The sequence below is a fragment of the Carcharhinus amblyrhynchos genome, chromosome 8 (genome assembly GCF_965287045.1).
Source record: "Carcharhinus amblyrhynchos chromosome 8, sCarAmb.v2.hapA, whole genome shotgun sequence".
In the NCBI taxonomy this organism is placed as follows: Eukaryota; Metazoa; Chordata; class Chondrichthyes; order Carcharhiniformes; family Carcharhinidae; genus Carcharhinus; species Carcharhinus amblyrhynchos.
The window spans coordinates 69311936-69339650 of record NC_137331.1 but is presented as its reverse complement, the minus strand read 5'-3'; the positions used below and the strand labels follow the sequence as shown (position 1 = coordinate 69339650).

The window sequence follows — 27715 nt, the reverse complement described above, 5'->3', positions numbered from 1 at the left end:
TGGAACCATGGTAAGTAGGTAGCTGTCCTAAATATATTCAAAAAGAAAACATCACAGGTAGGTTGCAAATTGTGACCCACGTGCCTGAAAAAAAGAGCAAACCAATTGTTAGCCCGATAAATTCCAATTGCATCAAGCCTCATTTAAATCCCACTCCAGATGGGCAGTGATGCATAGCCAATACATAGGAGGTGGAAAGATGAGTTGCTATACTGCCCCTCATGGGTCCGTCAATTATGCGAGTATGGGCTGAAGAGATCCAAACATTTTTTTTCAGACCAGCAGGTAAACTCCTGCTTCTCTGGGCCCAGAAAAAATGGAAAAAAAAACTTTTAACTTTACTGATTAGACCTCTTCTGGCCCCAACCCTCTCCACTGCTGGTAGATGTGAAAGTCACTGCTACATGTAAATGTCTAAAGCGGTGGGAGGTGCCCTTGCCACCTGCTCAAGCAGCTGATAATTGGAATCTGTTGGCTAGTGGAGGGCTCCAGTTTGCAGAAGATCAGGATGACAGCTTTTAATGTGAAGCACATTTTAAGTAAGATGAAAAGGAAGAATTGGCTGGAGGAACATCAGGATTATTTTGCACTCCAGCTGCTGATGAACACACCTCTGCACATTGAAGACCCAACCTTCGTCTTTTAGACAAACAGAAGGACAAAAATAATTCTACTCTGTTCAAAGCAATTCACAATTTTCTGGACTCAAGAATATGATCCTTGGATTAGGTCACTAAAGAATCCTTCTAGTCATCGTCCATCCTTCCCAGTAGGTGATATTCCATTTGGAATTAAACACCCCACCAAGTTGTTCAACCCATCATTTCTGGAAGCAATAATGGAATGACCAGACTGAAATCTGAAACACCATCCAGGAGAAACACTTAACAATTAGACATGCGAGGAAGAGATGGAAGGATACAGTTAACAGACAGGATTGTCGCTGGCAAGCTTAAGGATTTTGTCTGGCATTCATTGACAATGAAGAGATCATCAGTTAGACAGATACTTGGCTCAACTTGATCAGCAAGATGAAAAGGGACAGTGCCAAGCTCAGTTATAATCACAGTCATTGCTCGAAATTGTCAAAACTACATTTAACAATAGGAACTCCTTTATTTGCTACCATCCGCACCCAGCAATCCAAAACAGAAAACAAAACTTGACCCCAAATGAATTCTGGCATTATTGCCTTAATTGATTGCTTTGGTTCTAAAGCCATTTCTTTCGCCCTAATTTCGATGTCAGTGACAAAGATACGGTGTTCAACGCTGACCTCAAAGAAAGCATGAATGTCATCAAACCTGATATTACTTTGATGCTGCACCAACTATGGGTGATATCTGACACCCAGCAACAGTTATATCATCAAGTAGGCTAAACTTCCAATCACACTGCAGATCTCACACTGCAAGCAATCCAGAAAGTCAAATGCACAGATTATTCTTCACTTTTTAATGATTTTATAAAGAACAAAATTAAGATAGGGACGTTTACCAGGAATTAATAAAGAATATTAAACATACTAAACAAAATTCAAAAAGAAAATAATTTTATTAAGTTAAAAACCAGTGGAATGTTCATCCTAAAAAGAAAAAAATGACATTTAACAAATATAAAATTCATTTTCAGGACCAAACAGATTGTTCAAGAATAATTATGAACTTAGAAGGCCATTAAAGACCTAATTATTCCTTATTCGACAAGGTTCAACTTTTTCAACAGTTTTTACAGTAGTAAGGTAAAACTTCAAGTGATTCCTAAGATTTCCATCTACAGGAAACATAGAAAATAGGAACAGAAAGAGGCCATTCGGCCCTTTGAGCCACCTCAAGAGTAGTGATATGGAGGAACATTGAATCACTGAACAGTGAATCGTGATAGCAACTTCTGGGTTTTTGCATTTAACTGCATCTGTGGCAGACGCCAGGAATTGCTGTTTCACACTCATAATGCCGTGAACGCTGACAATTTCAGAAAAAATCCAGGCCATTGTGTTTCGTATTGATATGGATTTGTGTCACAAAGCGTTTTCATTGCAAGAAAGAGAAGTTCATGTTAGGGGTATTTGGTACTTATACATGTACAACTGTCAACAGGCTTATGTTTTGATAGCACACAAACCCCCTGAGTAGACATACTGATGGTAATGTAGCGGCTTGTTTTTCCACAATTTTGCAGATGATTTGCTTAATATCAGCCAATGTGCCCTGATTTATATAACTACTGTCATATTCTGCAAAACTTGAATGAAGTTGTGTTGATAATCTATTATTATATTATTTTCTAAACTTTTGCCAGAAACATGTTTTCATGAGCCTTTGTGTTACATTTATAAAATTAACACTCAGAGTTTCCCAATGTAGGTGCAGTTTATAACCCAGATGGTCAGAAAAGGATTTTGGACAGACTCAGATGGAAGTATGTTTACTTTATCTGAACTTCTGAAAATAACTTAATATGATAATTTGCACAGCTGCAGACTTGGCTTTGGGTGAACGCAAGGAGAAGACTGGAAGAGGAAAAATGTAGGTAAATGAAATTAAAAAGGAATCTGAAAATTAAAGAGTATCACAATAAATTGGGAAAAGTTCTAAAATCCTTCAGAAGGTATTTGAATTCAGTAAGATGCTTTGCTGAGGAAGAAAGAGGTGATTGAAAAGTGACAAAATGAAAGAAAAAAAAATCACACAGTGCAAGAATGAGCCTGAGGGAAAGAGTATCCAAGTTCCTGAACTACCACATGATGGCTGCTGAGAGGAAGATGGCACGGCACTGTATGCAAGAGTTGTTTTCTACTAAGCCAATGCACAATACCATCCTTCTTGGTTGCACCCTATCCTGCTGGAAAGAGATACAGCAGCAATTGACTGCTGATATTACTGGATATGGTACCTGTGCACCGTATGGTTACTATAGGTGCCCTAACAGTAGGTTGACAGGTTCTGAATGAGGCCCCAGGTAACTGATACTCCTGAAAAAGCAGTTCAGACATTTGTCACTTGGTGATCATGCCAAAACGTGATGAATTGCTGTGTGTCATCTTGGTTGATTTGGCTAAACACCCTGATTTGTGTGTTTTAGTACTGTGTCAATAAAATTATGTTGTATTGTAATTTGCTGCTGAGGAACTAGCCAACATTTTTCTCAATAATGGTTAAGAATTTTAAACATGGGCAATCCAACACCAAACCTCTCACAGTTCCAATTTTAACAGATGATCAGGATTACAAGTAGACACACTGTCAGAAGCTGGCCCTTATTTGAAACATTTTAAAAGTGGCTGTTGTGCTTCCAAGTTAAAAGTTACTTTCATTTTTAACCACCTGTAGCTGCGTTCCCCAGGCTTTGGATCACCCGGCAGCTAAAGAGAGATATAAAGAGCCAGATGCAATAGGCAACTGCCTTTAGCACAGTTTTTGAGCCAGGGTAAGCCTGGCCCAACAAGTAATCCTGTTTGCCGAACATCAGTCATAGACGAAATGCTAGAATTGATTATTAGGGGTATGGTAATAGGGCACTTAGAAAACTCACAATATGATTAAACTGAGTCAACTTGGATTTATGAACAGAAAATCACATTTAACAAATCTTTTAAAGTTTTTTTTGAAGGTGTAGCTCATAGAATGTAAAACTAATGCAAGAAGTGTGTGTATTTTTTAGAAAAGCATTTTAAAGGTGCCACATTAGCGGTTTTATTACAAAAAAATTAGGACTCAGAATTGAGGGAAAATGTATGACCATGGATTAAGGATTGGATAGTGAACAGGCAAACAGATTAGGAATAAATGGGTGAGATAATACAAAAATCAACAGTTGGACTTCAATTACTTGCAATCTACGTTAAGATTTAGATGATGGGACTGAGTGTAACATATCTAACATTGCTGACAATACAAAGTTGGATGGGAAAGTAAGCAGCATAGAAGGTGCACAGGGGATGAATTAGGAGAGACAAGTTGGGAAAGTGGGCAAGAACAATACAGCTGGAATGCAATAGAGCCAAGAGTGAATATATCCAACACAAACAAAAGAAGAAAATGCTGGAAAATTTCAGTAGATCTGATAGCATCTGTGGAGAGAGAATAGAGCCAACATTTTAAGTCTGGAAAGGTGATCCAGATTCAAAACATTGGCTCAATTCTCTCTCCACAGATGCTGTCAGATCTGCTGAAATTTTCCAGCATTTTTTGTTTCTGTTTCAGATTCTAGAATCTGCATTATTTTGCTTTTTATCTTAGCGAATATATCCACTTCGGTAGGAGAAACAGAAATAAAACAATCTATTTTAAATGGTGAGAGAATGGTAACTCTGCATAAAGAGAGACTTGGTTGGCCTTGTACGTAGATCACTGAAGGTTAACATGTGGGTGCCCCAAACAATTAGGAAGACAAATGATGTGTTAGCTTTTGATGTAAAAGGCATTGGAGTATAAATGATAGGCTGGGATTTTCCATTCCCACTCACCACCAGGATCTTCCCTAAGATAGAAATACTTTCACTAGAGGGGGAGTAAAGAAGGTTGACTAGACTGGATCCTGGGATGAGGGTATTGTCCTATGAGAAGGGATTGACTAAACTAGGCCTATATTATCTGGTGTACAAAAGAATGAGAGATGGCGTAATTGGAACATACAGAAGTCTTGTGGGCATTAATAGCATAGATGCGCAAACAAATATTTGCCCTTGTTGGAAACTCTACAAAACAGGGTGCCAGCGCTGACCAGTTACAATTGAGCTGAAGAGAAATATCTTCACTTAAAGAATTGTAAATCTTACGGATTCTTTATCCCCAGAGGAGTTGTGGATGCTTTGATAGATTTAAAGAAGTCTCACAATACCAGGTTAAAGTCCATCAGGATTATTTGGAATCATGAACTTCCAGAGCGCTGCTCATTCATCAGGTGAGTGTGACTAGCTGGCTGGTTGGCTGATGAACACCCACCTGATGAAGGAGCAATGCTTTGAAAGCTCATGATTCCAAATAAACCTGTTGGACTTTAGCTTGGCTTTGTGCGATTTCTCACTGTGCCCTTTTCAGTCCAACACTGGCATCTCCACATCATGAGTACATTTAAGACAGAGGATGATCGATTTTTGGGTATCAAGAGAATTAAGGGATATAATAAAGTAAGACGGAATGGGCAGAACGGTGGCACACTGGTTAGCACTGCTGCTTCACAATGTCAGGGACCTGGGTTCGATTCCCAGCTTGGGTCACTGTCTGTATGGAATTTGCATATTCTCCCTGTGTCTGCATGCGGTTTCTCCAATTTCCTCCCACAGTCCAAAAGATGTGCCAGTTAGATGCATTGGCTATGCTAAATTCTCCCTCAGTGTCACCCAAACAGGTGCTGGAGTGTGGCGACTAGGCAATTTTCACAGTAACATTGCAGGGTTAATGTAAGTCTACTTGTGATGCAAATAAATAAATACATAAATTGAGGTGGAAGATCAACTTTGATTCTCACAGAACGATGGAGCATGTCTGAAAGGCCAAATGACTTATTCCAGCTTATTGTGTCATTAAATTCTTATATAATTCCCATTCCCCTATCAACTGCCTGCCTCCACCTCCCCTGTGATCTCACCAATCACTTCCACCCACAGGATGTGACCACTTTCTCCAGCCCCTCCCTGATGACTGATCCATTAACTACTTATCCCTGGCCATTGTCTGGAGCTGGCAGGTCCACCCATCTGACAACCAGCTATCTAGCCTTCACTCTGGTAACTGCAGATGAGAAACAGAAAATTAAAAAGATAAATCAGGTCCTGCTGTTATATTCAACAGAACCCCTCGGAAGCCTGGTACTTTCAGATTTCTTAATTGCTAACCTTCCCCAAATTCATATCCTTTCCACTTATTTGTTATTATCAGGGCCCTATTCACATAGGCATAAATATGACTGAATGTCTTACGTGTCTGAACCTTTTGACAAACAGGCAGGGCAGTTCTGACCATGTTTTACTATTTATGGGAATTGCCTGTCTGTCTCAGACAGGGTCTTGCTTCCCTGGTAAAGTACACACCAAAAATAGAAATGACACATACAATGGGTAAAGATCCAGCATTCCTATCAAGATAGAAACTGGGCAGAATGGAATGGAAAATTTAAGCTAATGTGTTTGTTGTGAAATGTATCAATATGGCAAAGAGTGAAAACAGAATGTGAAGTAAAGAGACCTGCCAATTTGCTCTATGGCTTCTAATTAGTGTTTTATTGAAAAAAATGGCCTGAATTTTCTGGTCCCCAGAGAAGCAAGGGCACCCACTGTAAAGCATAACGTAAACCTGGATTGGAGATCTAGTGATCTCTCTGGTAAAAGTTGCGCCTCCATACTGTGCAGTATTGCTGTAGCTAGTTGCAACATTCTTCACCTGACATTCATAGAGTGATATCATCACGTTGTCCAACCAACCAATCACATTAAAGGATCTTCATAGGCATCTAAACAAGAAGCAAAAAGGAACAACGTAAAATCACATCTAAATATCTTTCCATAAAACTATTTAAATATGAGTGAATGTAGAAGCTAAAAAGATTCTGATTTCTTTTTGCATCAAAGACAGCTACATTGGTGCAGACTCGATGGGCCAAAGGGTCTTTTCTACACTGTTTAATTCTATCACCCAAACACCTGTATTGCATTCACTGAAATATTTCCTGTTCCCTTGCAGCTCATGGTGGCACATAACTGGAGGCAGCATCTCCTAAGCATCATGGAGTAGATCGTGTTGGCCGTTATTCAGATGGCTGTTGCAGCTAATGGTGAACATAAGAACATAAGAAATAGGAGCAGGAGTAGGCCATCGAGCCCTTCGAGCCTGCCCCGCCATTCAATAAGATCATGGCTGATCTGAAGTGGCTCAGTTCCACTTTCCCGCTTTCTCCCCATAACCCTTAATTCCCTTATCTATCAGAAACCTATCTACCCGTGACTTAAATATATTTAGCAAGGTAGCCACCACCACTTCAACGGGCAGAGAATTCCAGAGATTCACCACCCTTTGAGTGAAGAAGTTCCTCCTCAACTCTGATCTAAACTGTGACGCCCCCCCCCCACTTATCTTGAGGCTGTGCCCTCTAGTCCTGCTATCCTTTCTAAGCGGGAAGAATCTCTCTACCTCTACCCTATCCATCCCCTTCATTATCTTACACGTCTCTTATACGTCTGGTGGGCTGAAACCATCAAACGTGATGGTACCTAATCCTGCTTCTAACATATTATATCCTACAATCGCTTCTGATTTACAAGAGGTTAATGGTGTAAACATGCATCTCTTTCCTCCCCCCACCCCCTGCGAATTGCAACCTTACCCTTATGCCTGTTTCCTTCCAGATACCCAAGAATTGCACTTGATCAGACAGTGGAGGAACAACAAAAAAGGGTGATGACAAAGACACAGCATGTCATTTGATTTCACACCCAGAGCCACCAGCTCAGTACTGACACTGCACATATTTCAGAATGTACACTGATCTGCGTCTGGTGCAACACAAAGCTTAGGGCAAAGGGCAAGGTTTCTTCCTGCAGTCCAAAGATGTGCAAGTTATGTTGATTGGCCATGCTAAATTATCCGTAAGAGTCCCAAGCTGAATAGGTTAGAGGAATTAGCATCGTGAACATGTAGGGTTATGGGGATAGGGGCTGGGTAAGATGTTATGTCAGACAGTCAGTGTAAACTTGATGGGCCAAATGGCCTACTTCTGTACTATAGGGATTCTAAAAAAATCTGTATGTTTATTTGGATAACATTAAGAAGGGTGAAGTGGGGTCAATCTTCTGTTATTGAAACTATGAATGACAGTACCTGATACAGTTTTATATAATTGCAAGAGCAGGTTTTTCTTCAAAGTATCCTGATTGGGTTTTATTTTCATGAGCATTTCAAGACTTGCCATTGTTATTAAAAGGGTCATTAGCTATTGTACATGGTGTGTACTGGGTGAGTAGGTTTAGAGGGGAAGTGGGGGAATGAGAGGGCATAGAAGATGTGAAGAGAAATGGGGTGTTAGGGGCAGGGTGAGGAAGTGTGAGGGGTGAGGGCTAGAGCACTTATAACCTTTATTACAGAGGGGTCAAAGTGCCAGAGAACCAAGGAAGGCTTTTTAACCAGCCTGCCTTCGTATTTGCACGTCTACGTGGCCTTTTCCAAACGACTTCTAGCGTCAGCATGCTAAACTTGAGGCTCTCCTGTCTCCCTGGAGCAAATATAATGCATAGAGCGGCCATTAATATGGAGAATACACTGCCTCATTAACAAAAATCTGGCTCAACATCTTTGCTGAAGTACAAATATCTGACACATTGTTCCTCCCTGAAGCATGTTCAAGTATGGGCAGCAGAATGGCACAGTACAAGCATTGCGGCTTCACAGTGCCAGGCACCCAGGTTCAATTCCAGCCTCAGGTGATTGTGTGGAGTTTACATGGGCTTCCTCTGAGTGTTCCGATTTCGTCCCACAGTCCAAAGACGGGCAATTTAGGTTAATTGGCCCCTTAGTGTCAGGGAGGTTAGCAGGATAAATATGTGGAGCTATGAGAAAAGGACCCAGATGGGACTGTTGTAAGCGTTGGCTTGATGGGTTGAATGGCATCTTTCTGCACTAGAGGGATTCTATGTGCTCCCTGAACATCCTGTGCAAGGTTTCTCCTGCTGAAAATCCTTCACCCTTCCTTCCTCTCCCTCTTCCTGCAGTCTTTCCTGCACTGTGTGGTCTCTGCTCAGTCCACCAATTCTTTAGGGAACGTCTACTAATACACACATGCCTGGGAGCAACTGGTTTGTGCACAAATCTTGAAGTCAGCATAATGTCATTTAGCATCTACCTTATCGTCCTTTGTATGCCCCTGCACTGACAGAACTATCAAAATAAGCAAACAATTGTATAATTAATACACTATGTGGGATTCTCCCAAAAACAGTCTAAGTGCGGAATTTGCATAAAACTGGAGTAAATCCCGTTATCTTTTCCAGCTGAAGTTTCAAAATGAATCTCCTCCACGCTGTGCACTGCAGAGTAAACTTGTGAGAATCTCATTAAAAACCAGTGGATGGCACTTATTCATACTGGAGAGGCCAGCAGCATAGCGCTGAGTGGACCATTGCGCATGTGCCGATCTGTCAGAGTGGAGAATGGTGCATGCACAGTGGCCTCACACTACTGGCCTCTCAATCACTGGCCAGCTTGACTGCTGGCCAGCACCACAACACTGGCCGTACAGCACCCCCACCCTGCCCCGCCGATCGTTGGACTCCCATACACATTCGGGCCCCCAACTCCATCACTGCCAAGTGCAGCGGGACCCTCACCAACCTCAATCTGTCCTGGTGGGCAGTGCCAAGGTGTCTCCTGGGTATTGCCACTTTGCCCCAGGGGGAAGGCTGTCAGTGCCAAGCTGGCAATGCCCAGAGGGCACACTCCAATCCCTGATCTTTCTGGGGGGGGGGGGGGAGCTCCATGGCCCCTCTTCACTCCAGTGGGGTTGGGCTGCCAGCTCCCCTCCAGTGGGGAGTTGTTGTAAATGCCACTGGAGTGAAAAACTCCTGGCAGGGCGGGAAGCGGTGGGGACATTGGAAAGGTTAACGGGCTCAGAGATTAAAAAGAAAATTCTCATTTTAATAATCTACATAGCCCTGTGCCAATTTTTGGCGCAGAGCTGACAACACCGCAAATGTAGTGGTCGGGAGGCGCACAGAGGCCGTGTCTCCCAAGGGTGCTTGAATCTGCCAGCCCACTGCACTGGTCTAGCCTTCAACATTTAGAAGAAATCAACCAAAAACTAACCTGTAAGTCATTGAAGATCCCGTTAAATGGCAGTAGTGGGAGTTCCTTCCTTCTTCGTAACATATAATCAGTTGCATGAGGATGAGAGAGGCTGGAGTGTTGAGCTTCAAAATGGTTGCCTTGGCATCAAATCAGCATTGCATTGACATCATGATCTACGTTCTCTGGATACTTCTGCCAGATGTTAACCATGTGCATGCCAGTTGCCTCACCAATATAGCAAGTGTGCGTGTGTGAATAGCAATCAAACAACACATACTAGGGAGACCAATTTTGCACCCTTCACTCTCCTGATGAGAAGTTGCCCTTTGCAGCTGAAATATTGAGGGTAATGTGGGTGGAAATTTGGGGAGTGTGTACAGAATGTGGGAAATGATGAGTCACTGATTCAAGAAAAGAAATACAAACTGCACATAACTGATAATAGAGCAGCATCTCACCTTTGACTGGAACAATTGTCTTCACAATCTAAGTATGATATATACTTAAAATTGAGAGGAGAAATTAATTAAAAACAGAGTTAAAGTCAAAAAGTCCTGAAACTCCTGGGGGCTGAAAATGATGGGAGACCTGATTTCTGCTGATGGTGCCCAGGAAATTGATGTGAAACTTGGCATCACCATAATCCTGCCCAGTTTGCTGTGGCCTGTGACACAGCATACGAGTTTATCTAGGAGGCTGTCAGGGCTTTTGATGCAATTTTCATTCAGGGCATTTTCTAACAAGTCAACTGAAACCAATGCCTGTTGATAACAGGCAATTGTATAATTCTGGGCCTGGAAAAGGCCTCTATGCTTTCCTATGTACTGTATATAATCAATCTCAAAGCAGATTAATTTAATGCACCCTGGGAACACAACAGCTCCGACAGGATTGCAACCTGTGGCTCAGTTGGTAGCAATCCCACCTCGGAGTCACAAGGTTCTAGGTCAACTCCCATTCCAAAGCTCCAGCAGAAAAGAAAGGCTGGCATTCCAGTGCAGTCCTGAGGGAATGATGTACTGCTGGAGGTGCCATCTATCAGATGAGACATTCAACTGGGATTCAACTGATTGCAAAATAGCCCATGATACTATTGCAAAGAAGAGCAGGGCAAACATTCCTGCTCTCCTGACCAATATTTATCCTTCAATCAATATCACAAAAAACAATCATCTGATCATTCTCATATTGTTGTTTGTTGGAGCTTTTCTGTGCGTGTATTGGTGGCTGTGTTTCCCATAATAGTGACGACACTCCAAAAGCACGACATTGGCTGCAAAGTCCATTGAGATGTCTGGTGGTTAGAAATTTAGTTGAAGCTGAAACATTGTGCGATTTCAAGAAGAAATTAGATATAGCTCTTGGGGTTAAAGGGGTCAAGGGATTTGGAGAGAAAGGGGGATCACGATTTGAATTTGACAATCTGGCATGGTCGCAATGAATGGCAGAGCAGGCTCAAATAGCCCACACATGCTTCTAGTTTCTATAGTGATCAGAAATGTAAGTCCTTCATGCATTTTCTGCAGCCCAGAGGGGACATCACAAGCACGCCAACATACTAGGGCAGACATTACTGAAGAGGACATAATTGCGTATTTCACTTGCCCTGGTTATGCCTGTAGCTTCATCCTCAAGATGTATAACTGGAACTGCAGAGAGGTTGGGAATTAAGTTTTGTCACACTTAACTGGATGGAACAGACTCCCAAGAATTTCAGGGCCAAAGATTTTAAAAGGTACAGAAATGTCTTATTAAAATAAAGCTTTTCTAAAATATTTCACAACTATGAAGTTTACTTACAGCTGTTCCAGCGACACAAGCCCTTTAAATGCTTGTCTGTCAATTGTACGAATGTTGTTCTTGTACAGGTAGCTGAAAATAAATCAGACATTGAACCAGAGAAACATTGATACAAAAGGACACATTTAGTCAATGCCTAAGCTACCTCATCTCCCACAGTTAACAACTGAAATTCCATTTATCTGCCTTTTTCCCATTTTCTCTCATATATTTTCTCCACAAGACTTTATAAATAATGACCCTTTTTATTCCCAGCATCCTCATTTTGACCCACAGGAACCCTTTCAGCCATAGATCCATAAATTATTCCAGGCTGCTTCGTAAATTACAGCAAATCACAATGATGTGAGACAGTTCACTGGTGTGTGTTATAGGAAATCCCCAGCCCTAGTCAGTTATTTGTATCTTTGCTTTACCAGTCTTATGGTGTGTTAGGTAATAGGTTTATGTTGATGCATGGGCCTCATTATACCTTTAGCAGGTGTATGTGAATGACATACACTTATTGTAAAGCAGCAGTAGCCTTGGTCTTTCAGGAACAAAAATTGTACTTTTTTTTCTATGTTCAAATAGAAGAACATGGATTAATACAAAATAAAGCAGTCAGGGCTAATAATAGAAAAATGCGAATTACTCAGCATTATCAATGCCACAGGACACAACCGAGGCACACCGTGTTAAGAGGAAGCCCTGTGATGCATGAAACGTGACTAATTTTGAACAGGGTCTGTGAAATCAATGATAACATGGGCTTTTGAAAATAAAGCATTTAAAAACGATCCTTTGCTTTCTAAGTTGCTAGGAGAGTGGTTGAATTAGAAGCCGCCCTGCCGTGGAAGCCACAACTTCAAATTTTCTTTTCCTGAGTGTTGCACAAAAAAGCAGAGAAAGCCATCTTTTCTGGCTTGCCATCAACATTTGTCAATTTCCAGGAAAATTTCACCCAAGAAACACTCCTTGAGGAATTTCATAGAACTATGTTCCAGAAGCAAAGTCAGTCAGTGACAGTCATTTTAGATTTCACATCTTATATTATGTGCAAGCACAGAGAAGTCTCACTACTTCAGCCTGTGCTCCTTACATTTATCAATGCACTCTATGCATCCTGAATAACTGCCCTTGCATGCATTTCCTGACAATCCATAGCATTTATAACAGATAACATCTTGGAAGAAACTCAGATCTATATCAACCTTCTCAGAAATGTCTGACGCTATAAAGGCATAATGGATAGTTTACACCATCCTCCAAGTCTGCAATTTTGGGGACAATGTTTCTGGTGCTGATAGGACCAGGGGATTATCTGCAGAAGCCAAGAGATTGAGTTTGAACTGTTAAATTGCAGAGATTAAGTTATTTTGCTTGATGGCCTCTGGGCATCAAGTTAATATCAATGATGGAAAACATCTTCCATGGTTTGCAGAAGAAGCAAGCTGGTTGGGTAAATGCTTTGTCTTGTTTCCTGTTTGATTTTCTAATTATTAAATGGTGAAATGAAACATGACTCTTTAATGAACCACTGGAATGCTGGAATGGCCAAATATGTGGGACACACTTACTTCCATTGGCATCAGCTTAAAAACTGAATTGATTCATTCCAATTTAACCAAAATAGAAAGGCACGTCATGAATCATACCACAGAAGCTACTTTCAGTGAAGAACAAAACAAAGGAACATTAAGGAAGTAAGCCTATGAGCGAACATAAAATATTTAGTGATATTATCATACCTTAAAATTACAAGCTTACAGAATGATGGAACAATGTTCACACTGGCCAGTTAAGCTCGAATCAAATACTCAAAATTGTTCTTATTGGTTAATTTATTCTTGAATTTGAGAAAATGTCACAAAAGTAGAAAACAGTATTGTAAATTTCTATTCTTCTTGAGTTCTCTGCCCTAAAGTAGGTGTAACCTATAATGCCACAACCTCCATTGTGGGCAGGGCAAGGAAGCAGGCCTCGAATCAACACCAACCGGGAATCAGGGATTGAACTCTGCTCTGTTGGCACCAATCTGTTTAGCTCCAACTGCCCATATAACTAAGTCACCCCTCCCTCCAACCCCCCCACTCCACACCCCAAGGACTCTGAATTGCTGTGACATTGTGGTAGTGAGCCCCTTTAGTGGTGAGTTTCCGAAGGGCCATGTGAACCGATCATCTGATGGGCCAGGAACATGCAAATCCAGGGTTAATGAGGGCTTTTACCATCAGAATCATTCCTAAAGCTGAATGGAGAGTCTGCATATTAAAGAACACTGTACATATTTTGAGTTAGTTAATAAATAGTAGTTGTTGTTATAATCATAATGACTGGCAACAAACCAGGTTGTCACAAGTACCATATACTTTTATATGGGCAATAAATGTTGGCCTAGCCAGCAATGTACACAGCCTGTGAAAGAATATACAAAAAACCCCATGGAAAGAGTATGCAACATAGTAGTTACTATCTCGCAAACGCGGTGGAAAAAGGAAAAGGTCCAAAAAGGGAAGTGTTAAATATATTTTTATCCACCCAGAGGGAGCAAAAGCGATGCTCCAGGTTTCATAAGGATAACATGAGTGACCATTATCATGGGTTTCTCCCTTTCAATAGTGGCAGCTTTGGAGGCGAATCCTGTCAGAAGAACCCACCATTCTGGTAGCCAGTTCATTACTTGGGTCCTTGGATATTGCACTGGGCTCAGTAAACTGGAAAATGGTCTCTATATGGTGCTGCAGCAGCTCAGTATGATATTGAGGCCTAGTTCCCAAAGTAGACCAGACCATCTTCCAGCAGATTCAGGCAGCCAGTTTTGGTAGTCTGTTGATCGATTGTCAAAATCAACACAATGACCAAAATATGGAGCACTGGATTAGATTGAAGTCAACATGTGTAACAATATTAGCAAACACACTCTAGCACTTACAGGTATTTCAGGTTGTCCAAGTCCTCAAATGCTTTCCTTGGTATTCTCTTGATCTGGTTATTGTTCAATAACCTGCATATATAAAAAACAATATAAATTTTCATTTCAACAGCATATTCCATGCCAACTAAAAAGAGAAATTCCCTTTATACAGAACAGGTTCATATTATTCATAGCACATGACAGAAATCTTCCTCTTATTCAGTAAATTAGTAGCGTCAAGGTGCATTTTCTGAATATGTACCAGTGGTGAGTGCCTTGTACCTTGGTACTTCATGTTTTAAAATTGCTAGTGTGAACTCCAAAATTTAACATTAAAAATTAACTCAGTGATTAAGCTATTTTAAAGATCCTGGAGTTGTATAAGGTCACAGAGACTCCATGCCTGATCTATAATAGCACCAGGTCTGGAGGTCCTGCTCTTATTTTTGACAGATCCTATTTTCAAAGGTGGGAGATGTAATTCATACATGTGGGGAAATTTGAACCCAACAGAGCCATTTAAACTTATTACTGAATTCAAACAGACCCCATTTCACTGGAGCAAGATCCAGTGTGTGATCTTTGAGAGTAGCCGTAAATCCTCGTTAAAAGGTGAACAACATCCATGGAACTGTCAAGATGTCAGATTATTTAAATCCCTTTAAATTTTGAAGTCAGATGTGTCTCTGAGTTGAAAATAATGTGTTTTCAATTTCAATATATGTTTGTTGAAATAAGCTTACAGTGATATAATTATAGAATTATTAATGTTTGACTGTTTTCACAACCTGTCATTAAGTTTTAAGTTTTTCAAAGTTTATTTATTAGTGTCACATGTAGGCTTACATTAACACTGCAATCAAGTCACTATGAAAATCCCCGAATTGCCACACTCCGACGCTTGTTCAGGTACACTGACAGAGAATTTAGCATGGCCAATGCACTTAACCAGCATATCTTTTGGACTGTGAGAAGAAACTGGAGCACCCAGAGAAAATCTGTGCAAACACGGAGAGAATGTGTAAACTTGTACAGACAGTGATCTAAGTCAGGAATTGAATCCAGGTCCCTGGTGCTGTGAGGCAGCAGTGCTTAGCATTGTGCCACCATGCCGCAGAGGGGAAGGGGGGTTGTAAATTCTCATTCAGATTGAAAGCACCAAGAAGTTATTAGTGTAGTGTGTCATGTGTAGTGTGTCAAAATTCACAGATGACATTAAGATGGTGGAAGAGCAAAATGTGAAGAGGACGCTGAAAGTCGGCAAAGGGATATAGATAATCTAAGTGAGTGGGTGAGGATCTGACAGATAGAGTACAATGTTGGTAAATGTAAGGTCATCCATTTTGGTAGGTATAACAGCAAAATGGACTATTATTTAAATGGTAAGAAATTGCAGCATGCTGCTTTGCAGAGGGACCTGGGTGTCCTTGTGCAGGAATCTCAAGGAGTTGGTTTGCAGTGCAGCAGGTAATTAAGAAGGCAAATTGAATTTTGTACTTCATTGCTAGAGGGATGAAGTTTAAAAACAGCGAGATTATGTTGCAGCTGTATAAGGTGCTGGTGAGCCCACACCTGGAGTACTGTGCACAGTTTTGCTCTCCTTACTTGAGAAAGGATATACTGACGCTGGAGGGGGTGCAAAGGAGATTCACTAGGTTGATTTCGGAGTTGAGAGGGTTGGCTTATGAGGAGAGACTGAGTAGACTGGGGCTTTACTCATTGGAATTCAGAAGATTGAGGGGAGATCTTATAGAATCATATAAGATTATGAAGGGAATAAATAAGATAGAAGCAGGGAAGTTGTTTCCGCTGGTGGGTGAAACTGGAACTAGGGGGCATAGCCTCAAAATAAGAGGAAGCAGATTTAAGACTGAATTGAGAAGGAACTTCTTCACACAAAGGGTTGTGAATCTGTGGAATTCCCTGCCCAATGAAGTAGCTGAGGCTACCTCATTGAATGTTTTTAAGGCAAGAATAGATAAATTTTTGAACAGAAAAGGAATTAAGAGTTATGGTGAGTGAGTGGGTAAGTGAAGCTGAGTCCTCAAAAAGATCAGCCATGATATTATTGAATGGCAGAAGAGGCTTGAGGGACCAGTTGGCCTACTCCTAATGTTCTTACTAAGGGACTAACTGTCCTTGATGTGGGATTGTGAATACAAATGTATGTTTTATGTGGGATTAAGTACGTGTAGGATTTTAATCATATTGAATAAACTTTTATCAAGGGAAGTGTTCTCATACAGTGAAACCTGTACTTAATTTTACTTCATCACAGCATGGCTTCTGAGGTCTGCTCATGGTGAATATGTGAGTGGCATGGAGGGTGTAAGGTTAAAGGGTGGTGGATGGCATGGGTTGGCATGTGTTGGCACTAAGTTGGCATAGGGACAATGAGGCCATGGATATGTGTGAGAATCATGTGTTGCCATGAGTTGGCACTGGAGCTATAAGCATCCACAGGAATGAGTGGAGATATATGGGTTGGCATGGGGGAATGAGGTGCCCTGGACATATGGAAGGGGGTATAGATTGGCAAGAGTTGGCATTGATGGGGCATGAGGCTTGTGTGGAAGGTAATGATAGCTGAGGGTGAGAGAAATTATTTTAAATAAAACAACTGGGAAAAAATCTGAGTACCAAGGTGGTTGTTTCAAACAGCCTGCCTCAGCACTCAGCAGCTACTGTGACTGCCTCCAAACTATTTGTAAGAGCAGTCAACCTGACTCCAGCATGCATCTGTGCCCCACACCCCACCTCCCACTACTGAGACCCTGTAATTCAGGACAGTTTATTCCAAGGCAGGTTGGATGTGTTTGGCAAGTCAGGAAATTTTCAAATTGCATATCATCCTCAAGAATTAAAAGCCAGACCATAGGCTGCATGCTTATTGATGATATTAAGCTAATCCTTTGTTTAGAAAATATCCTCAGTCATATTTATACCTGCACATTGGTCCTCTTGTATTTCTTAAAGTACAATAGTGATGTTAGTGCATCTTTAAGAAAGATTTTTTTTAAGACTGATCTCTGGAGCTCTCACAGCTTCAGTGTTTCTCATTGCTGCTGAGCCTGTCAACTAGCTGTCCTTTTTTTGCTCTTTAGGTGGCTTAAATGAGGGTGTCAGGTACCTTCTGAGATTATTTTTATGAGCCTGTATTGTTAGGGGGAAAATTAGTTGTCAGGTCAGGTGCTCTTTCATTTTCAGTTCTGAGCTGCAAGTTAGTTTTTAGAAGGGAAATCAAGCTGAAAGGAAGTGTTTCTCTTTCTCCGTATGTTATTTGGAAATTCTGTTGGTTATCCAAAAACAAGGTCTTGACTTTCTAAAGGGGAAAATTTGCTGTTGGTGGCTTGATCAGAGACTCTCCCTGGCGTTCTGGGAAGCTGTTCTGACTTCAAACTGTTCTATCAAGAGAACTGCAGAATCCATCCAAAGGACTCCATTCTAGTATTACATGAATATTAGTTTTTGCTGTGTTGAGTCTGTTTAAAGAGTTGTTTATGTGATTGGTTTTGATTGAAACATCTTAGATATATTTATTAAGGGTTATACATTATTGTGGTTGTTTTGTTGGTTGCAATTGATTAAAATTATTGCTAATTTTCTGACCAAACATGTTAACAATATTCTTAATTAAACTTTGTTTGATCGAAGCTCCCTCATGGTCATTCGAAACATACCTGAAGTGAAACATATCATGCTTACCCTAGCCAAATTCAAGGTGCAAAACTTATGGTTGAGACGGGCTTCAGAAACATTTTGGAGTTTCTGACCTGACCCATAACACAACCCAGACTTTAGTAATTCATGCAATTATCTATTTCCCTTCATACTCTGCTCAGAAATCATGAATGGTTTCTAAGGATCAGCTGTAACTACGCAAGGAAACATTTTCCTGCTATTTCTATTTAAAAAGAAAGGATATAAATTTTTGAGGTAATTGCAGACATGCATCTTTGAACCTTGAACAATGAGACCTCATCAAATTGAATAAGAGTGCAAGTTCCCAAAATGAATGACTAAGCAGATGGTCTGCTTTTAGAGAGACCAGATAGCAAAAGGGGCTGACTCAGGAAATGAAACTATCAACTATAAATTCTGCTGTGTAACTGTCAGACAATGTTAATGCCTCTCTGACAGGATTTTCTTTGGCAGGATTATATCCTGAGCAAACTGATGACGCTCTTCTTGGCTGATCTTCAGAGAGCTTTGACTTTGAACAGTTAGATCCTAGAGCTGGTTTCTCATAAATGTGGTTAACTGATAAGCAACAAAGCCAATTAAAGCTCCACACACTTTAATCAGCCAAACCGCATAGTGCTATGCATTATTGTCATGTCAGTATCCCTCTGGGTAAAATCGACATACGTTTGACCTTACCAAGGTGAGAACCAAAATTTTCACAAATTCAATTTCCAGGCAGATAAATAATACGGAATCATTGCAGGGAATTCCATTCCTATTCCTATCAATTCTAAAGTTCAGGGAAGAATAAAAATATATATGCTATTTTGCAAAGTATATGAAGCATAAAGTAAAAATTAATATCAAGAGCTGGGAAAGGTCTATTTCACATGTGCTAACCAGAAACCATCAAGCTTATCCAACTAAAGGAGGCAACCAACAATAGAATGTCAGGTCGTGTAAAGATTTCTCTGCCTTTTCACTGACTGGCTCAGGTGTACATTCCACATCACTGAATCACAGTCAGGGGTGCAAGCAAAGGTTTTTATTCTGGGACCTTACGGCTTATAAGGTTTAGCCACTTAGCAGATAGCGCATGCATTCACTATGCCATCTGAAGAATAGTGCCATAAACATTTGAATACTTTACTTACAAGGACACAAAGAGCAGGGCGTCAGAGGGGAAAAAACATTCTAGGGTCTAGATTTTAGAGGAATCGGGGAAAGATGGGGGTTCTTCAACTGCATTTAAAAATGGCTGCCCGATCTTTGTGGAGCCAGGCTTGCCGGTGTCTCCATGTGTCCCCCACTCCAGGAAAAAATGGCAAAGTGTGGAGAACAGAAAACCAGCATGTCTTTCTAATATGCTTTGCCATTTTTGGGAGAATTCCACCCTGAATGAGTTTTACATGGTTAAATATTCTATCTTGAATCTGATAAATACAGCATAAGACCATTACAAAACAAAGGAACGAGGAGAATGTTATTCAATCCACGAAAGCTACTTCTTTTGACAGCAAATATGTACTGTCTTGAAAGCACCTCATATTTAAAGGGACAGTACCTCTGTGACAAAAATAGCTTGTTAGACCCACCGTGGTTTAGCTTTGGAAGAAACACATTGTTCTGTTGAGGTATTGCTTGTTCACTCTCCTAAAATAAGCAAATGATCTTAAGTAAATATTCTGAACTTTTTTATCTTTTTATGTCCCTGACCCTGCTAAAGCAATTAAGTGAACAGCTCTATTCAGACTTGGCTGTTGTACTACAAATGGCATTTGCTTGATCTCAATAGCATTGTAATGATAATTATCCTGAGCGTATTTGATTATGATGTTGTATCACATGTGGTCTAGATCATGCCAGTATATACGGGGATGTCATCATTCAGTTCTGAATCTCCTCAAATGCATCAATAGTTTTTTTGCTAAGTTGACCAAAATTGTATAATAAGTAATTTTAATATTAGTAATATTGTCTAATAAATTACTGATAAAGGCTTTAAATATTTTGTTTTGATAAATACATTTTCGTGGTTGGTTAGCTTTGTTGATGACAGCATTACTTTGAATAGATACTTGATGTTCACACGAGTTTCAATAGTATAACTGTCTATTTTATATGGTTACAAGACAATGAAAGGTGTCACTGCTGAGGTACAGGATACAATAATACAGAAGACAGTTATGGCCATTCACTCCCTATCATTGATAGAATTTCTGATAGATTAGCAACTAGTGGTCTAAGCTTGGTACTGTAAGAATTTTCCTGTCCCGTCCGCCACAGGAATCAGAGCAGGTTTGGAGGGGTTGGGGGGACAGGGAGCCATGCAAAGGTCCATTGACCTTTGGCATAATTTTCCAGTTTCAGGGCAAGCGTGGCCATAAAACATAGCCTTAACTGAATTCTTACTAGGATTATGTTTGGTAATTAGTCTTAGTTGGATCATCTAACTCAGATTTTCTTCCTCCCCTTCCTTTTCTATAGATGCTACCTCTTTGCCAGTCACACAATAGAGTCCTATCAAGTGATTATTCTCCATGTGCTGCCTTAACAGGGAATGTTTGCGCTCAATTTCAAAGGAGAAACAGCACATCCTAATTATGTCTTTATCCAGCACCAAGACATTGTGCACTTGCCAGCACAGTCACTGGTTCGTAATCAGAATTCAGAGCCCGAGGATTGCTTTTCCTTGATAGTCTAGGATCCTGAGATCAAATCTATTGTCGGTTTTATTATAGTGAAGTCTGGAATAGAAACTTAGAAGTCTTATTTTATTTGATCGCAAGAATGGCCCCTGAGGTCTGACTGGGTGAGTTTTCAAGGAGGGTGTGAAAGCTTGGTTTCATTCAAAATGGACAGGAAATTGAATTGGAGCCCAGATATTATCAACAGTACTAAACATGAAGAATTTTTAGGATCCTACATTGTCTTGATTTTACATATCAAACCAATGCTAAGCAGCAAAGTCAATAGGAATTTGAGCAGTTGAGTAAACAGAATGTAAGTCAGAGAAAGTTGTGACCAAACCATGCTCAGGTCAGTCCACACCTTGGATAAGCATGACATTGAAATGTTGTACAGTTGTGAGGCTGATCTCAGGTAAGAAAACGCTGAGTTCAAAGGCAAGATTGGAATAACTTGAACTTCTCAGCCTGAATAACAGGCTTCTGGGATGTAACTTAACAGGAGTATATGAGTTTTATGAGAATGATCTGGAGGAGGGTACCGAGTGTATGGTGTCAAAATTTGCTGATGACACCAAGATTGGTGGAACGGCAAATTGCGCGGAGGGTGTGGAGAGTCTACAGAAGGATCTAGATAGGCTGGGCGAATGGGCCAGGAACTGGCAAATGGAATTTAATGTTGGCAAGTGCGAGGTGGTCCACTTTGCTAGGAATAATGGTAGGAAGGGTTATTACTTACATGGCGAAAAACTGCAGCAGGCGATGGTGCAGAGGGACCTCGGGGTCCTTGTGCATGAGTCGCAAAAACCCAGCTTGCAGGTGCAGCAGGTGGTCAGGAAGGCAAATGGGATGCTGGCCTTCATAGCGATGGGGATTGAATATAAAAGTAGGGAGGTCTTGCTGCGGCTGTATAGGGCATTGGTGAGGCCGCAGCTGGAGTACTGTGTGCAGTTTTGGGCGTCGTACTTACACAAGGATATTTTGGCCTTGGAGGGAGTGCAGAGGAGGTTTACTAGGCTGATGACGGAGTTGAGGGGGTTGAGCTATGAGGAGAGGCTGAATAAACTAGGCTTGTACTCGTTAGAGTTTAGAAGAATGAGGGGAGATCTCATTGAGACATATAAGATGATGAATGGGATGGATAGGATAGAGGTGGAGAGACTCTTCCTGCTCAGAAAGGACAGTAGGACTAGGGGGCACAGCCTCAAGATAAAGGGGGGGCGGTTTAGAACGGAGTTGAGGAAGAACTTCTTCACTCAAAGGGTGGTGAATCTCTGGAATTCTCTGCCCGTTGAAGTGGTGGAGGCTACGTCGCTAAATATTTTTAAGACGCGGGTTGATGGGTTTTTGATAAGAGAGGGGATTAAGGGTTATGGGGAGAGGGCCGGAATGTGGAACTGAGACACGACAGATCAGCCATGATCTAATTGAATGGCGGGGCAGCCTCGAAGGGCTAGATAGCCTACTCCTGCTCCTATTTCTGATGTTCTTATGTTCTTATGAAAATCCAGAATATTAGTTGAAATAAATTATGATGGGAAGACAAGGGCACATAAGTTCAAATAAGTAAAAGGTAATTTAGGATTAATGTTGAAGTGAAGTCCTGACATACTAGTATCCTTATTTTTAAGTTTGGAGATTGTTACCATCTTATACAAACTTGTACTGTATTGCTTTCCATAGCTGTCTCCTGATTCACTAACATTACTCCTATTCAATGCATAATGAATGCCATATGGAATGCATCAGTGCACAAGGTTTTTCCATGATACATCTGTTGAAATCCAGCCAGTAATGGGCAAAGCAAAATGGATACCTCAATAGAGGAAAAAAAAATGCCTGTTATCTCCTTCAGTTGCCTTGTATGGATATGCAAGTAGCAATGACAGGTCTACCAGTGGCATGGCCACATGAACACCTGCAAGGATTTAAAGTTGACTGGTAATCCATGAGTAGCTGCTGGAGACTCAGTTGACAAATACCACACTCCATTTAACCAAAGTAGTCTGCTCGTGAGACACTAACATTCAGTGGAAGTACTGCTTCAAATACGCCAAAATTGGCTGGTGTTTATTTTTAATGCAGCAAAAGATTTATAAATTGACTTACAGCGTACTTACAATTAGTCATAATTGGCAGTCATCAGTTTCAATCCCTTCATTATTCCCATGTTTTAAAAAACTGTGTTTTTCTCTTACTTCCTAAAGAACTTGGTATGAAGTGAGTGCCAAAGTTTTAAGATAATTACGGATGAAGGTAGCCATTTGGCCCATCTCAAAGACATGACATGAGAAAATGTCCAGGAAGGGAGGGTTCCATCAACATTCACCTATCACTACTTATTTTGAAATGTCCACCCCTTAGCAAGTTCACCTCTTTTCCAAAACTATTGCATTAGTTAGTTGATAATGACACAGCCTTGACTGTGGCACCAGACTGGCATAATGTAAGGTACCTTGGATATGTCTAAATATGGTCAGGTGATGCATAAACTCCAGGATTGTTACAGAAATATTGATAGTTTTCATGAGCATGGATTAAAAAAAAACTCAAAATGTGGAAGCCAAGTTTAAACTTAGCTGATTGTGCAACTTGCAAACTACAGAGCTGGAACTAACAGTATTCATGCAGCCCAGGCCGTGAACAATCAACTTACCATCAAAACCAGGTAGGCCTGGAACTGCTTGGCCAGGTGTTTATAGTCATATTGTTTCAGAACGAACTGCTGTTTACCTGCTTTGTTAGAAGAATGCTATGCAGGTGGCACCCAGCTCAGTAGGTGACAAGAGATGTAGTGTGACAATGACTGCATTTGACAGTTGAAGGTTCAAAATCACATTCTGTGACCTCCAAATATGGAAAGTAGTCACCTCATTGGATCTTCCTGCCCCTGCCAATACTAGTATTGAACACAGACCACAGAATCTTCAAAAAGGGCGCAAAGAGGAAGATAAAAGGGGCAACCTGGAGCCCCATATCACTCTGCTTTTGCACCTTCTTCAATAGCATCTCCAGAGCATCTTTGACTGGCCGCTGAGCAGCACAGCATCTCCAGCTCCTTGTATCTCATGGCGGGCATCATCAGACTGACCAGTCCCAGAGCACCACCCCAACGAGATGATCTGAAGTCCAGAATCAGCTGTAGATGAGAGGGAAAGCCCAAATCGATGACTGCAGATCCTGAAACATCAGCCAACAGTCAAAGACTGAGGAACAATCTGTCCCAGCCTTATTGAATGGATATTACCATTCTTTTCAGCTAAACAGTTCAAATATAGTGATAAGGACCTGTGGATAGGGTGTAGTGAATCCTTGAAAGTGTGTGTCAGATGAAGGTAGCTAATGTAGATTTGAGACTGTTTATTTAGAGATTTAAAACTGATTACTGAAGAGTTCTGTGAAGACATTGATAGAGGTTGATAGAGTTTAATTAAAGCACAATATTAGACTTTGATAAATATTGGTTTTCCTTGATAAAGTGTTCAATAAAGTTGTGTTGACCTTCTCTTGACCTTTTGTCAATCTCACCATACCTGAGTTAAAAAGGGGTACTGAAAACTGATCAAGGTTAATCAACCTTGGATATGTCCACTATATGATGAATGGAGGTCTGCGGCTTGGGATTGTTGCAGGGAGACATTATCTGGCAACAGGATATGAGAGCGTGCACATATCTCTCCACAAATGAGGAATATCTGGAATTGGCTGTCTAGATGTGGACATGCCGGCATTGGACTGGGGTAAACACAGTACTTTTTACTACATTGGCTGTCTATCCAGCAGGAATTCAAATCCTTACCTGTCAATTGTCTAATGATAAATGAGTAAGGAGCCTCTTGGGGGAGACAACATAAACACAATTGGGGATTGTGATATATTCAAGACGACATGTCTGCTGATCAAATTTCAAAATTAAGTGAACTCTCTGTGACAAATCCTGTGATCCAATACCTGAGCCAGCTGACTCTATTGATGATTATGCATTTGGGAGCTAAGATTTTTCATACTTAGCTCATGATAACCATCAAGCCAATTCTGTCTGATGAAGGGTCATCCAGGCTCAAAATGTTCTCTGTCCACAGATTCTGTCAGACCTGCTAAGATTTTCCAGCATTTTCTGTTTTTGTCACTGTAATGATCCTTGTTGGACCAGCTGTGGTAAGTTTACCTGTGCATTGTACTATTAAGTTATATGGTTTTCTTTGGTTACAGTCCATCAGTATTGTTGAATTCACTTGGGAGCTTTTAAGTCATCATTTATCTAAATGCTAGGGCTTCAGCATGTGGGCTGCATCAGCTGTTGGAATGTTGGTAATCAAACTGTATCGATGGCAAGCTGTCAATCAGTGATTTGGATACCTTCAAACATGGTAATGGGCTTCAGTGTTTGTTAAAGATCCAGTTAGAATCATAGAAACTTACAGCACAAAAGGAGTACATCTAGGGAAAGAATTCAGCCCATTTTATCTGTGCTGTTTCTTTGTAAGAGCATTCCCAAATCCTCTCTTTTTGTCTAAAAAACCTGCAGGTTCTTCAATCTCAAGTCCAATCGTCTTTCAAAATTATTTGTGGAATCAGATTATTTTCATGCTTTTAGCCAGACAATTTCAGATTCCAACAATTTACAGACTGAAAGAAATGATAGCTCCGCCGTGGGTCATTTAAATCATACCTGAAGTGAAACATCTCATGCTTACCCCAGCCAAATTCAAAGTGCAAAACTATGGACTAGGCTGAATTCATAAAATACCTTGGAGTTTCTGACCTGGATTTAACAGGATACAGCCCTGACCTGTTCAACCTTTCTTTATAAGATAACACCTTCATTTCATGAAACAGGCAAATTAACCTTCTCTGAACTGAATGTAATTATATTCTTTCTAAAGTAAGGAGACCAAAACCGTACACAGTCCTCCAAATGTAGGGTCATCAACAGCCTGTACAAATGAAGCAAAATTTTCCGATTTTGTATTCCATTCCCTTTGCAATAAGCAACAACATTCAATTTGCCTCCCTCACCATTTGCTGTACCTGCATACTCACGTTTAGCACTGAGTTCTGCAATCTTTCTCTATTTAAACAATATATTGTTTCTGTTCTTTTTGTCCCTGGAGCTGTGAAGCACTGCTGCTTCACAGCTCCAGGGACCTGGGTTCAAATCCTGGCTCGGGTCACTGTCTGTGTGGAGTTTGCACATTCTCCTCGTGTCTGCATGGGTTTCCTCAGGGTGGTCCGGTTTCCTCCCACAGTCCAAAGATGTGCTGGTTAGGTTGATTGGCCATGCTAAAATTGCCCCTTAGTGTACTAGGATGCTTAGGTTAGTGGGATTAGCAGGTAAAATATGTAGGGATATGGGTGTAGGGCCTGGGTGGGATTGCGGTCGGTGCAGACTTTCTGCACTGTAGAGTTCTATGATTCTGTGAAAAATGGATAAGTTCACATTTTCCCATATTACATTCCATCAGCCAATTTTTTGTCCACTCACTTAACTTATCTATATCACTTTGCAAACACATGCATAACATTAGCAAATCTCAGTCTTTTGACACTTCTCTATCCAACAAATCACAGAATCCCTACAGTGCAGAAGGAGACCATTCGCCCATCAAGTCTGTACTGACTTTCCAACAGATTGACTTACCCAGGCCCAGATTCCCTGCCTCTCTCCATAACCCTGTGCATCCATCTAATCTACACATCTTAAGAGTGTGGATGGAAATTGGAGCACCCAGACGAAACTCACGCAAACACGGGAAAAATGTGTAAATTCCACACAGATAACCATTCAAGGCCAGAATTGAACCCGGGTACCTGGTGCTGTGAGGCAGCAGTACTAATGAGAATTAAAAGATTGTGACAATGCCTCAAGCTTTTTCCACCTTTTGCTTCTATCTGTAATTGATCAAGCCAGGTCACTTAACCACTTTTGGTAATGTTAATATTATTAGCACGTCTTCTCTATCTGTTATTACCCTGTCCATAACTTCCTCTGCTCTTTTGGTGTAACCTTCACATCACCCTCTTCTTTTTGTGATGACGGATACAAAATCATCATTTCGTATTTGCCACTCAATGAAAAATTCCCTTTAATACTGAATAAGCCCAACTTTTTCCCTAGCTAACTGCTTACGCTTTATATATTTATATGTAATAGTGAATGAATAAACAAAATTTCATGGCTTGGACTTTGGATGATGAAGGCCAATTTAAAATTAGAAAAGCAATTTCTGTTTTTGCTCCAGTTAATGAATTGTCATTCCTATGGGAAGATCATTAAAAATGCATTGGATTGCCTCACATTATGTCTCATTTTTCTGAAAATAATTAAATCATTTTTGATGGAAACTTCATCTCTTCCGTGGGGAGCTGCTCTGAAAACATCAGTAAGAAACGGCTGTTGTACATTTTTTTGATTGGCTCATATTGTGTGCCAGCATCAGGAATCCAAGCTGTGTTCAATTTGTTACATGTTGCTTGGCAGTGCATAACCCTGTAGATCCGGGTGTTGCTAGATAAATCATAGGAATTCAAAAGACGAAGGCTGCAAAACTTGGCTGTGTAGCACTTGTAGTTCAACTCCTTGAAAATCTAGATAGTGTGCGACTACACTCAACACATCATGCAGGTGAATAGCTGGCATTTTGACAGCAGATACGATGCTTTCATTCTATGCCAGTCCATTGCTGCCTTTGAGCCAATGTGTAAAACCAGTGAGTGACTGCTGATCAGCTGGCTCATAACTCTCCTGTGCAGCTGAACCACATGTGGTAGCATGCATATAAAGACAGCCGTTCTACCACATGAATCATTATTGAACAGACCTGTAGTGCTCAAGCAATGCTCAGACTGCTTGAATTGCTTTGGCTGGGCCT

At 40.8% G+C, this 27715-nt stretch overlaps 1 protein-coding gene across 1 annotated transcript in view; it reads right to left on the bottom strand.

Moving 5' to 3' along the window:
- The window catches only part of LOC145347031 (peroxidasin homolog), a 403231-nt gene that overhangs the window by 197225 nt on the left and 178291 nt on the right, over positions 1–27715 (bottom strand). The window contains exons 3-4 of the mRNA XM_080194932.1: positions 14491–14562; positions 11577–11648 (exon numbers count right to left, since the gene is read on the bottom strand). Of these exons, the coding sequence (XP_080051058.1) occupies positions 11577–11648; positions 14491–14562 (144 nt within the window). The remainder of the gene's footprint in view (positions 1–11576; positions 11649–14490; positions 14563–27715) is intronic.